Below are 14034 nucleotides of genomic sequence, written 5' to 3'. Positions count from 1 at the left end.
TACGTGTCGGAGGCTGAGCGGCTGGGAAACCGCCCCCCCCCTCCCTCCCCCTGGCTCGGGTTGCTTCCCAGTCGATGGGATCTAGGCTTCCTTGCCCTCTGTCTTCTCTTTGCTTTTCCCCTTTCTGTTGCTCGTGAGGTATGCTTCTTGCTTGCTTCGATCCCTCGCTCTCGGTTGCTTGGATCGGTGCCTGTGCCTGTACGTGCGCTTGAGGTCCGCGTTACATGTCGGTGGGCTGGGCTGTTTGGCCGGTTACTTTTTAGTCGACTGAAGCGATATTGGTCATGCTGTCTCCTCCTTGATTTGTTGTTCCTTTTTGGATAGTCGCTTTCTATGACGGTGCAATCGACAGGAGATGTTGATACCCCTTTTCCTCAAACCCTCCTCGGATTGGTTGTAGCTATTGATTTCTTTTTCCACGATTTTAGCGCTGCCATGGCCTTTTCCCAAAAATCTTTGTTTGGGTATTTCGCGCATCGCATTTGGCTGCTAGGTTTGGTCGGCAGCTGTCTTTGCGTTTCTCTATTTGCCTGTGTTTGTGCTGCCCCTTGTTTGCTTGTTCGTCCTCTCCCTCTTTTATTTCTTTTAGTGGATCTGTGCTGATGGCTCACTGTTGCGCTTGTTGAAGCGATGGATTAGCAAATAGGAGTGGATTTCAATATGCTCTTCCCTGGCTGCACTTCTTGTGCTTGCTTGTTTCTTTGTGTTTATTTCGACGCGTGCTTGTCCATTGGTCCTTGTGATTACAAAACTCGAGAACCTGATGTTACTCCCTGTTTCCTGCTTGCTGCTTGGATATATGGCTTCTTTTGTCCCTCTTTTCCCCCCTCCTTTTCCGCCCTTTTAGCTCCTTTCCGACCTCCCCTCCGTCCCCCCCTGCTCTTTTTCCCCCTTCTTTTAGTTTTTATCTGTACACAGGGAAGGAGAGAAGAAACATAACGGATGGCGCACAAACTGAGCTTTTTTCCTTTTGTTTTCTTCTTTGTCTCTGCTCGTTTGTGTGCTGCAGTGACGAAGTGGTTAGAGGGGATCCATTCCAGCCTGTTGTTGCTTGTTGCGTCAGGTATGCTCTCTCAGTCGAACATGTAAATTTTAGGTTTGTTTACATGCACAACGAATGGAATCTGATATCCCCCGCCCTCTCCCTGGTGTGAGGCGTGCTCCATTGTCTATTGCAGCGAAGGTATAGCGCAGGGAAATTCGTTCGAGTTTGCTTCTGTTTGGCAGTTCTGGTATGGCGCTGCTGGTACACTGGTCCTTCTTGGTTTGTGGGGTGTGTGGAATTAAATAAATAAGCTAAATGAAATAGTGATGCTAATGGAAAGCCTTCGTTTGCCATGCAGCTTGCTTCCTGCCGTGGTCCTTCCTGTTATTGAATCTGCAAGGAGCGTGGTGCATAGGCAATTTTACTGCTTTCGGTAAGATGTGCCCTGTTCTTTAAGTGTTCCTCAGCAATTCATTCAAAGTCATATTATTTGGAAGTCTTATTGTCTATTGTTCTATGCCTTGAATTATTTAGCCATACTTCACATATTATCTATGTTACATTGCCCTGCTGTGCATGGTGCCGTTACTGACAGAACCCTTTTTTTTTTTTGCCCCTTTTTTCCCTTTCCTTCCCCTTAACTCTCTTTACCTTTTCATCACCATCTGTTTACGGTTTGCCCTTTCATCCTTTCGCTGCTTGATTGTGGAAAATGCTAATAATAATAATAACAACAATGATAGTAACGATAATAAAGGAAATGAACCGTTGGGCGGAGTAACCTAGAACGACATATTTACCGTTGGAGCCTCTTATATCTCCCTCTTACAAGCTGTCGTGATTAGATGCCGCTTGCCATACGCTTCATTGCTACGTGAAGTTGTCGACGATGGAAGTGTCCTTTGTGGAGTAGAGATTGAATTGCCTCTCTTGAGCTTTCAGAGCAGCCCACGACAACTCTTTTTTTGGTCATGCGCTGATGCGGGGTGTGCAGCCGCTTATGAGCAAGCTGCTCTTCAGGCTGTCACTTGCCTTCAAAGCATATACGGTTTTATTGTGGTAGATTACAATTTTCAGAGGTTAGCTCTTTCAAATTATTTGCACAGGGGAAAAAAAAGAAAGAAAAACACAGTCCCCCACCGCCCCTACTGGGTTGAGCATAGCTGCTGACTCTTTGTGTTTACCAGGTACAGGTACAGGTGTTAAGGGTGATGCTTTGTAGCCTTATAATCAATATGAGGCACAACCCCACCGTTGCTTAAAGGAGCTTGTATCGTTTAGATTGTTTGTTTAGTTTCCACTTGCAATGGCGTTTTCCTGTTAATCGTCCGGTGTGTTATGTAGGATCTGCATTGCTGAGCATTACACTGTTAGTTAATGAATGCTTTTTTCCCCCTTTGGTTCTGTTCCTTGCCATTGATTTGTGCTGCAGAAAGGGAAAAAAACATGTGAGAAGAAAAAACACACGCGCACACACATTAATTCACATTTGTGGCTTATATTGTTGGCTTAAGTTGCCGTAACCTTTTTTCCCATTCTCTGTTTGTTTTTTCACCTTCTCCCCACCGTTGGACCCTATGTAAATGCATGATCTTCCCATCAGTAGCTAATGGAGCTACATACAGTTGAACCACACGTTGACATTGACGCTGCGGCATGTGCGTTCGCCATCCTTGCCCTTTGATCCTATCTCTTTTTTGGTGTATTTACCACTTCCTGCCTCTGAGCTTACCAACTCCATGCTATTGCTGTCTCTTTCTCGCTGCTCTTTGCCCCTCCCCCTCCCCCCTTCTGTCTGTTCCCAATGTCTATTATTTCCATGGCATCCAGCATCTTCGTCTTCGCACCCCACACAATCAAAGAGTGGATCTCGCAGAAAACGAAGTATGCTCTTTAATCACGAAATTCTAGATTTGCCACGGCATTTACCATATGCTTAGATATAACTAGCTCCTATTGGTCCATAGGTGAGCTCGCAGAAGACGCTGCACAGCACTGCCCCTTAATTCTAAACCCAGCTGAATGTCGTCGTAGACGCCGGAAATTACTAGACCAACAAAGATTGACTATAACAGGTGACCCTTATAAATTCCTAGTATTATCGTGTTTCCTTAGCTCTTTATAGCAGTGCCTGCCTTTGGTGTCTAAGCCATGTTTATTGCCATGTTATTCTAGGACCATTAGATAACAGTGGCCAATCATTAGGATGTGGGCGATTCAGCCAAGATTATATTGATGCTTTAAAAGGTATGTGTGTCTACCGTGATGTGCCAACAATCCCTATAACATCATTATCGCCTCCTAATACCCCATTTCCCCCTTTTTTGATTCCTTCCCTGCACTACATCATTTTTACCCAATTATTGCGCTTACATGATTAGTTGCTCACGGCTCTACCATGCTCATAACCTAACTAACCACCTCTACTCCTCCTCTGTGTCTTATCATGACGGTGGCCAACTATGCTGCACTATGTGCTGTATTGTAATTCTAATATATGCCTGTATAGCTTGTTATCCTCATCGCTCCTACTTTGGTGCCCCTGATTATAAATGCAGATATTGCCATGCTATATTTTGGCTTGGGGAAAGAGTAAAATCTGATTCATCTATAAGAAACAGTAGAATCATTTACAATTCTTGCTGCAAAGGAGGCAGGATCTGTATACCACCATTTAGAAATTGACCTGAACCATTGAATAGCTTGACTAAATTCGATGGTGATGCTTGTGCCAAAAAGTTTTTAAAAAACATACGCCAGTACAATTGTCTATTTGCCTTCACATCAATGGGAGCACACATAGACCGCTCTATGAACGATGGTCGAGGCCCACTTGTTTTCAAAATAAATGGACAAGTCCACCACCGCATTGGATCATTGCTTCCCCATGATGGACATTCTCCTCAGTTTATTCAATTATACATATATGATACTGCCAATGAAGTTAAAAATAGATTGCATGCCTTGAACACAGACGAAAGACCTGCTGATCCTTTGGACACAAGAATAGTTGAAAATCTAATAAAAATGCTAGACACACACAATCCATTTGCAAATAAATTCAGGCTTGCAAGAGATAGATTGAGAGAGCATGGCGATGAAGAATTCATTATTAGAATCATAGGTGCGAAAGAAGGCGATCCAATACAGTATAACTTACCTACAACCAATCAACTTGCTATGCTTGTTGTTGGTGACTTTACATTGGACACATTCAAACGAGATATAGTGATACAAACTCATGCTGGCCAGCTTGAGCAAATATCCGCGTTGCATCCTGCGTATATGCCCCTTCAGTATCCTCTTCTGTTTCCATATGGTGAACGTGGTTTCCAAATTGGAGTACCCTATAGTGGTGTCATCTCATCTTCTACAACAGCGCGTTCTAAAATGACAATGCAGGACTACTACCGCTACATGTTACATTATAGAAAAGACCAGCCAAATCCATATCTATGCTACGGTTTTCTATCCAGCCAAGCCAAGGTTGATGCGCGCGCTTGTATAGATGAATCTAGATTATGGTACATACTAAAGAACCAAGCTAAACTTAGAATAGAAAACTTGCAAGGTATAACTGACGCTGTTAGTCGCGGTTGTATAGATGGTAATGAAATTGGTAAAACTGTATTACCAGCTTCGCACACTGGTGGTAGACGATATATGATCCAAAACTACCATGATGGCATAGCAATATGTAGAGTGTATGGCCCACCAGATTTTTTCATAACATTTACATGCGATTCAAAGTGGCCAGAAATTTCTGAAGCGTTGAGTTTTGAACCAGGCCAAAAACCAACGGATAGAGCTGATATTATCGTTAGAGTGTACAATATGAAACTTGAAGAACTTTTAGAAGATATAAAAAAAGGAGTAGTGTTTGGACCTGTTACTGCAAGTACGCACTGTTATACAGCACATTGTGTTCCCCAAAATCCCTACCTGTTGATTCAAACTTCAATAGTGATTGTATTACTTCATACTTACTGACATATGCAATTTATCCTCGCACCTCCAGCACTGCACACCGTCGAATTCCAGAAGCGTGGCCTTCCTCATGCGCACATCATTATATGGATTTCCCATGATACTTCACAGCCAACACCTACATTTGTTGATTCATACATAACCGCAGAGATTCCAGACCCAAGGATTGATCCATTACGATACGCATTAGTTGCTGAACACATGACACATGGTCCATGTGGTCAAAATCACCAAGATAGCCCATGCATGAAAAATGGCAAATGTTTGAAAGGATACCCTAAATATTTTCAGCCTGAGACTACCATAGATGAGAATGGCTTCGCAATATATAAAAGGCCTGATAATGGCCGGTACATCCAAAAAGGGAATTCAAGGCTAGACAACCGGTGGATAGTCCCTTACAACATATATTTGCTAAAAAAATTCCAAGCACATATCAATGTTGAGTGGTGTAATAAAAGCATTTTTATCAAATACCTATTTAAGTATGTAACAAAGGGTCCAGACTGCGGCAAGGTTTACATTGAAAGAATACGAAATGGTCAGGATGCACCATATGACAGCGAAACCCAAACTATAAACGAGGTTAAAGAGTACCTAGATTGCCGCTACATTTGTGAACAAGATGCATGTTGGCGCATCTTCGCGTTCGATATCCATCGTCATTTCCCACCTGTGCAAAGGCTTCCAGTTCACTTGCCAAACGAAAATAACATAACATATAATGCTGATACTAATTTAGCAAACATCATTTCTCAGGACTTTCTGCGTAGAACCATGCTAACTGAGTGGTTTGTAGCTAACCAAACATACTCACAAGGAAGAAATCTAACATATTGCGAATTCCCTTCAATGTGGCGATGGGATGAAACATCACGACTATGGCAACCTAGGCGATTAGGATCAAGCATAGGTCGCTTATATTATGTACACCCATCTGTTGGCGAGCGATATTACCTTAGAATACTACTAATGGTTGTTAAAGGTGCACAAAGCTATAACGATGTTAAAACATACAACAGTATTACATATGCGACGTACAAAGAAGCATGCAATGCACGAGGACTCCTTGGTAATGATCAAGAATGGTATGATGCTTTCGATGAGGCAGCAACCTGGGCTACTTCCACACAACTTAGACAGCTATTTGTCACAATGCTTCTATTTTGTGAAGTCAACGATGAATACACATTCTTCGAAAAAGTTTGGAGAATGTTAGCAGATGATATCCAATATAGATTTAAACAGTCTATTGGCAACCAACATTATCAGATGACTGAACCTGAACTAAGAGATTATTTACTTGATGACCTTTCAGCTTTGATTACAAGAAATGGAGGAAGAATTAGAGACCACAACTTGCCACATAAAACAGGAAGCATTGAGTCAACGTCCATCAATCGACTCATAGATGAAGAATTACCACACAACATAGATCAGTTACTACTTGAATCTGATCATTTAATTTCAAAACTTAATGATGAGCAACATCATGCCTTCAAATCCATAACAAGTGCGGTGCTCAATGATACCCCTGCATTCTTCTTTGTTTCTGGTTATGGAGGTACTGGTAAGACTTATTTATGGAACGCCATAGTAACATACTTGCGAGCGCGTAGAAAAATTGTGCTTACAGTTGCTTCCTCTGGTGTTGCATCATTGTTATTGCCACGTGGCAGAACAGCTCACTCCCGATTCAAAATTCCTTGTGACATAGACGATGCCACTATCTGCGACATCAAGCGAGGAACCATGCTTGCTGAACTTATAGAAGCAACTTCATTAGTTATTTGGGATGAGGCTCTTATGACACATAGAACAGCATTTGAAACTCTAGATAGAACATTTCGTGATCTATTATCATTCCAATCATCACACACACAAGACATTCCCTTTGGCGGCAAATCCATTGTCCTAGGGGGTGACATAAGGCAAATTCTTCCAGTTATTGAAGGTGGTACCAGGGCACAGATTGTGAATGCAGCAATAATAAACTCACCACTATGGAAACATGTTACTGTTTTAACATTAAACAAAAATATGAGACTGCTTTCGCCAGATTTAAACCCACAAGCTCAACAAGAAATGGCTGAATTCAGCAAATGGCTGCTAGACTTAGGTGAAGGAAAACTTGAAGCAACAGCCCATGGCGATGAGTTAGAACCAACATGGATAAAGATACCACAAGATCTACTGCTAATGACCAACGATGATAGTGTTGCTTCCTTAGTAAATGCCATATATCCAGATTTAGAAACAAAATTTCTTGATGTTTCATATCTTCAGACACGAGCCATATTAACTCCAACTAATGAATTAGCCGATCAAATAAACTCGCATGTGATATCTCTCATTCCTGGTGAGGAAAAAGAATACCTAAGTTGTGACAAAATATCCAAGGCACAGAATGTGCATGACTCATATGATCTACTATATCCCATTGAATTTTTAAACTCATTGAATGGAAACAATTTTCCACATCACAAATTGAAACTTAAAAAAGGAGTACCAATAATGTTGCTCCGCAATTTAAATCAATCTGGTGGCTTATGTAATGGAACACGCTTAACAATTACAACAATGGGTGATATGATCATTGAAGCACAAATAATCACTGGCACTCACACAGGCCAGATTGTTTTTGTTCCTCGTATTTGTTTGACATTAAAAAACCCCAAACTACCATTTATACTTGAGCGCCGTCAATTCCCCATAAAAGTCTGCTATGCTATGACAATCAATAAAAGTCAAGGACAAACGCTTGAAAAGGTAGGTGTCTACTTAAAAAAACCTGTTTTCACACATGGCCAGCTATATGTTGCTGTGTCCCGTGTTACTTCAAAAGATGGGCTGAAGATATTGATACAAGATGATGATGGTATCTGTACTGATACAACCCGTAACATAGTTTACAAAGAAGTTTTACCATTTATCTTGCCTCCAAGTATTAACAGATAAAATATATTAAAATCCCCCCCACAAAAGAGCGGGGGAAAAAAGAACGCCTTGTTTTGCCACTCTGCACATAAAAGCGATTCCTGTTGCGGCATCAAAGTATGGTCACATTATTCCTGTCAATCATATATCGCAAAGCCATAGACTTGCATACCACGTCCTATTGCCTCTTTTCTCTTAAAATCCCCAAAACAATCACACAAGTGACATATGTAAATTCTGACAGAGAAGCTTAAAGCCTCTTCCTTCACAATTTTTGTATTTATCACATCAATGCGCAATACCACCAGGTCAGTCACCATAGTTTTCATTGCATCGGTTTAGATAACCAACAAGTTACCTTTTTTTTTTACACATGCTAATCCAAATTCTTTTTCATGGGCTTACTTTATCTTGACACATTGTGTTCCATACCATATCAGGTTATTCTTACTTTAGCAGCACGATTATTTTACAAAAACATAGCACATGACATTATTATTTTAGAAATATTATGGTATAAAATTAGCTAAGTATTAAACCACAAGCTCGTTTGCCGCACTCTGGTCTTTCAACCCTCCAGTGTGTGAGCATTAATTTCATTGTTGCATATAAATCATCGTTTAGCCTCCATCCAATTTTATGGTAGAAAGCAACTAGCTCCTAGATGCTAATGATGACCTAACGATTGTTTCACTTCTCCTCAACTAACCCTATCCCATAGCAAAGTGCAACTGCAGGCCACCTAAATTTTTAATCAGGCCACACAGCCCTTCTATAATCATATATTAATTATTATTTTCTTCTGTCAATTAATCCTGCAGCCGCTGAACTTCTATTTTTTCCCCTCTTCTTCTTTCCCCTAACCTGTTTGTGTATATCAAATTTACCAATCGGTTGGTCTATGATAGATGACATATAGTGCCTTTCCTGCTGCGTAATGTTTCCTTAGCAATAAGAGTCTATACTAGCAACCAACCTATTCTGTGGATTTTTAAGTTACAGAATTCTCATTGTTTGTTGTCCCAATTCTAAACACAATCTGTTATAAATTAAAATGAAATGAGATAGCCTCTAACAAAAACCTGTTTCTATATCCACACCTTTGAATCTTCAATTACAATATAAATCATGAAATTACCATGTTTATCTTTGCAACATCTAGTCCCATTGGGTTTTTTTTTGTGACAAAAAAAAAAAAGAAAACAAGAAAACCTTCCCTATAGCAAAACCAATGCTAAAGAGAAAATACCTCCTAGATGTTAATGATGACCTAACGATTCTATTTATTCTCCTTGAGTAACCCTATCCCATAGGAAAATGCAACAGCAGGTCAACTAAATCTTTGATCAGGCCCCCACAACTCTTCGATAAACATATATTAATTATTACCTTCTACTGTCAATTAATCATGCAACTGCTGAACTTCAGTCCCCCCCCCCCTTTTTCTTTTCCCTAACCTGTTTGCACATATCAAATTTACCAATCGGTTGGTCTATAATAAGTGACATATAGTGCCTTTACTCTTGTATAATGTTTCCTTAGCAATAAGAGTCTATGTTGCCAACCAACCTGTTCTGTGGATTTTCAAGTTACAAAATTCCCATTGTTCATTGTGCCGATTCTAAAGACAATCTGTTATAAATTGAAATAAAATGAGGCATCCTCTGACAAAAACCTGCCTCTATGTCCACACCTTTGAATCTTCAGTTACAATATAAATCATGAAATTACCATGTTTATCTTTCGAACATCTGATCCCATTAGTTTTTTTTAAGGGAAAAAAGAAAACAAGAAACCCTTCCTTATAGAAAAACCAATGACTGAACTATTATAAATTTCTACATTACACATGGCCTGGTAAAGTTACTATCACCAGGTGCACACTAAATTACCACACATTAAAAAAATAATTCATTTGCCTCTTTATTCCCTACTTATTGACCAGTCTAATATAACTGCTAAAAAATTATATTTTGAATCAATGTCCAAACTACAGGATCTGAAGATGACATTCGATCCACTCGCCACACTCCATCCGAAATCCAAACACTCGACAGTTTGCGTCCGTGTCTCACGGAAATGGGAGTATCGTGGTGGCACCGACGATGGACCAATAGCTCACATAGACCTTGTGCTTGCCGATGAAAAGGTTATGTCACATTCCCTCGCATATTTTCTACACCACACTGCTATATTTCTTTGTATGCTTTTCATCCACAGCTCTCACTACATTTGCACATATGTTTCTACAACAGTTACTTCAAGGTTTAAACTGCCTAACTTTTATTCTAAAACACCAGGGAGATGCCATATATGCTGAGATACCAAGCTCTGAAGTGGATGTCATAAGTCCTTTGATCGAAGAAGGTGGCATCTATATCATCAGCCGTTTTAGAGTATCAAGGGCCAAATCTCTGTACAGGCCAATTGATGCACCTTACATGATTGAGTTCACATGCTACACCAAGGTATATCCAGCAAATAACCTGCCTGAAACATTCCCAAGATATGTCTATAACCTCACACCTTTTGCCGAGCTACCAAAATACGCTGGTGAAAACAAATACTTCCTAGGTCAGTATCATCCCTGTCCAAACTTAAATGTCTTTCTGCTTTTCCTACTATACAAATCTGACAGAACACACACACACACACTGCAGATGTCCTTGGAATCATCTCCGAAGTTTCTGACACAACTTTGCTACAACTACCAAATCAATCAGCTGCCACTCTAAACAGAAACATAATCCTCAAGGATCTCAGGTAAGGAATCTGTGTCCCTAACATTATACACTGCAGAAGATATACAACAAACAAATGTCTACTGAAAATTAATCCTCTTTATGCGTAGCAATGTCGAGATTAAGTTAACCTTATGGGGACAGCGTGCTGCTGAGTTTACCATCGATGAAGTTTACAATGAAGAACAAGGTAAACCAATTGTTGTGCTCATCGTTGGCAACCTCATGAAAAGTTTCGCTGGTAACTAAAACCACTCCCAGTATATACCACATTTTCATAATCACACATCTTCACTGCTAATTCTTTATCTTAAACAGGTGAAGAATACCTAAGTGGAAATACTGCATGCCGTTGGTATTTTAACCCTGCAATTCCAGAAGCTGAAGAGTTTTATAACAGGTATATAGACCTCTACCTTCTGCTTATTAGTATATGATATTGTTATGCGATTCTACATACAATTTTCACATAAACCATTAATATATACTCACTTGCAAACATATGGGTATACACAGCACTCACAACCAGCGGCTCACAATCAAGCGTACCGCTGCTCCTCCACATCAAACAGCACGACTACAAGGATCACTACAGCTCGAAGATAAGCATCTCCTTGACTTAGAAACAATGGACCCATATGATTTTCCGATATGCATGGTGCATGTCATCGCTGCTACTGCCTATTAAAACACCTATACATACCATAACAATACCACCCCCTATACTCAAACAACACATCAGAATTAATATCCTTTCCAACGCTAATTGCACCTTCTGACAATTACTTAATATTTTCTCATCATAGGAAGGTGGATGCCGCTGCACCGTTACTATAACACGCCTAATCTTGACCACACCATGGTGGTTCCCATCATGTAACAGATGCAACAGAGCCTGCACACCAAGTGGCGATGGTTACAAATGCAACACATGTTCCTGTACTGGCTATCGCTTCAAGTAAGAACCATTCTCCATTCCTTTTCCACTAAAATAAATATACATTGACCTATACACCGTGTAATTCTATCTTTACAGGTACAAACTGTCCTTCATTGCAAACGATGGAACTGCAGAAGCTGAAATGATAGCTTTCGGAGAAGTTGCTCGCCGCATTGTTGGTAAACCAGTCCAGCAGGTGTTGAGATCAGCAAGATTCGCAAATGACACACCCCCCGATATTGCAGCCATAGTATCCTTAAAATTCGCCTTTGCAGTTGCTCTAACAGAGCAGAGCTACTATAATCCCAAGAGAACATACCAGATCACTTCCATCGTCGCTTCTTATGGGAGACAACATACAGTCCCACATATAAAACTCAACCAGCCCAAGCAACTACCAATCTGCCACACAGCTGACCCAATACTCCAGCAACACACCTATAGCACCAATCCTGATGCTACTTTACCCGATGGTAGTGTTCCATCTGGAATCAAGAGCGGTGCATCTTCATCGCAGCCAGAAACACAGAAAACACCTACAAAAGATATACCAGCAGATAATGTAGCATCGTACTCTTTTTTATCAACTGTTTAATCACCCATAGAACATGCAATGCTTCTCTGCCATAACCTATCAATAATACATTGAAGTTGTATTGCAGACCCCTCCACCTCCGCTGGAATACGACGAATCACCTCTGAAGAAACCTGTCCTTCCGTAAGTGCCATCAACAAGACATGCTGCTCTTTTTCCAATATGCGATAAATATAGAAAAAAAAATTATAAAAGGTAGCATCTACCTACTGTCTGGTGTTCAATTTTCTGCGCGTTTTCATCCCAGCAACATACTATGAAGACCTGGCAATTTTCCAATTGACTTCCTACCAATGTCACAGCAAAATATTTAATAAGCTATGTGTACCACTTTAAACAAGAACCTATTTCTATTCCATATGAGCATTTCTGTCTAGCTTTGCATGCTCCCCCGCTCTCTTATTACAACCTTATAAGAAAGCAAGAAAAGTAGCATGATAAGGCTACTAAGATTCTCAAAGAGTAATTGTTGTTTCAGTATAAGTAATTAATATATGGATTGTGGACCAGCTTCTCATTATGCAGATAGAGAGCTTATTGCAAATGAGGCCCTCTTATTATTCGTTCTTCTTTAATCTTTTTTTGAGCCAGATATAGCTATTGGTTCCTCTCTCTGAATATATTCATAGCTCACATCTTTATATATGTAACACACAGAGATCCCATTGATCTCCCTAAACACTCAAGTGCTCGAAAAAGATTGTTTAAAGATACAACAGATCCTCCAAAGGCAAGCATGCTTTCTACTCTTACATATATAATCCTGTATACATTTTCAGCATCATTACAAACCCTGCTAATCCATCTACCTCATGCATCCCCCCGTTTGCCTAGGAGGACACTGATACTCAGAAAAAGTCGAACGAAGAAAGTCTTACAGCAAAATGTGACCCAATTCTACATTCGACAGAACAAAGGTACAAAACAACACCCCCCATCCAGGGCTTCTTCCCAGCAGACCATATCCAGCTCCACAAAGATGTGTAAATCCAAAACTGCTGCACCAAAAAACAAGCAATGAAGGTCACTTTCACTTGCATACCACTTCTTTACATACAATCCTTACAATTCTACACTGAACATACTAACCGCTTCTCCTTTTATGTACAGCCAAACAAAGTAGCCAACGTGACTCAGCTATCAAGCACTGCTCGCCTTTTGCTGTCTTTTGCCACCTGAAAGGGACCTGCTCTTCACATTCCTTCTGCTCTTTTTTCCCCCTCTTTTGAACTTACTTTTGGACCTTGGTTCCTCAAACTTTTAGCCTGTCATCGCCAGCAGATGAAGTTGTCACTGTTACTCTTTTGGTACACTAATCAACCTGTATAATAACAAATCAGCAATATCATCTAAAATCGCTGATATAATTGCCTTACATAGCTACACATACCTACTCAAAATTGCATACAACAATTTAGTCTATCACATTACTACCATAGCATTAATCGGCGCATGCCTGCTCTTCACATTCCTTCTGCTCTTTTTTTCGCCTCTTTTGAACTTACTTTTGGACCTTGGTTCCTCAAACTTTTAGCCTGTCATCACCAGCAGATGAAGTTGTTCACGGTTACTCTTTTCGCACACTAATCAACCTGTATAATAACAAATCAGCAATGTCATCTAAAATCACTGATATAATTGCCTTACATGGCTACATGTACCTACCCAAAATTGCATACAACAATTTAGTCTATCACATTACAACCATAGCATTAATCGGCACATGCTCGAATATTAAACTGATCTTAGATATAATAATTTATTTTTTATGCACTCACAGAACCAAACTCAATATACATACACAATTTCATGCATATACATATGATTAACAGATTTCCTATTAACAACT

At 40.1% G+C, this 14034-nt stretch overlaps 1 protein-coding gene and 1 long non-coding RNA gene across 5 annotated transcripts; both read left to right on the top strand.

The window, feature by feature from the left end:
- The first annotated feature begins 49 nt into the window (after positions 1-49).
- Positions 50-12917, top strand: LOC133886197 (uncharacterized). 4 transcript variants are annotated; one of them, XM_062325929.1, is made up of 13 exons: positions 50-138; positions 1010-1063; positions 1179-1232; positions 1344-1418; positions 9906-10058; positions 10210-10483; positions 10570-10672; positions 10761-10891; positions 10969-11050; positions 11167-11608; positions 11687-12152; positions 12253-12308; positions 12843-12916. In XM_062325929.1, the coding sequence occupies exons 5-10, from the start codon at positions 9915-9917 to the stop codon at positions 11336-11338; spliced, it is 906 nt and encodes a 301-aa protein (XP_062181913.1). In that variant the 5' UTR covers positions 50-138; positions 1010-1063; positions 1179-1232; positions 1344-1418; positions 9906-9914; the 3' UTR covers positions 11339-11608; positions 11687-12152; positions 12253-12308; positions 12843-12916. The 4 variants fall into 4 exon arrangements, with proteins under 4 accessions (XP_062181913.1, XP_062181912.1, XP_062181915.1 ...); XM_062325928.1 differs by having other exon boundaries at positions 72-1063; positions 12843-12917; XM_062325931.1 differs by having other exon boundaries at positions 72-1063; positions 11457-11608.
- A 208-nt stretch (positions 12918-13125) lies between these two features.
- Positions 13126-13521, top strand: LOC133886198 (uncharacterized). The gene is made up of 2 exons (XR_009903367.1): positions 13126-13208; positions 13296-13521. It is a non-coding gene; the product is annotated as an uncharacterized LOC133886198 (long non-coding RNA).
- The last annotated feature ends 513 nt before the right edge of the window (positions 13522-14034 follow it).

The sequence above is a fragment of the Phragmites australis genome, chromosome 12 (genome assembly GCF_958298935.1).
Source record: "Phragmites australis chromosome 12, lpPhrAust1.1, whole genome shotgun sequence".
In the NCBI taxonomy this organism is placed as follows: domain Eukaryota; kingdom Viridiplantae; phylum Streptophyta; class Magnoliopsida; order Poales; family Poaceae; genus Phragmites; species Phragmites australis.
Note: the sequence above shows the minus strand (reverse complement) of the source record. Positions and strands in the feature narration are given on the sequence as shown.

What these genes read in the sequence shown, in the direction of transcription:
- LOC133886197 (XM_062325928.1), top strand. Translation starts at nt 9,915, where the DNA reads ATGACATTCGATCCACTCGCCACACTCCATCCGAAATCCAAACACTCG. An exon ending in TGAAAACAAATACTTCCTAG is followed by an intron (nt 10,484 to 10,569) that starts GTCAGTATCATC and finishes CACACACTGCAG; the next exon opens with ATGTCCTTGGAATCATCTCC. An exon ending in GCTGAAGAGTTTTATAACAG is followed by an intron (nt 11,051 to 11,166) that starts GTATATAGACCT and finishes GGGTATACACAG; the next exon opens with CACTCACAACCAGCGGCTCA.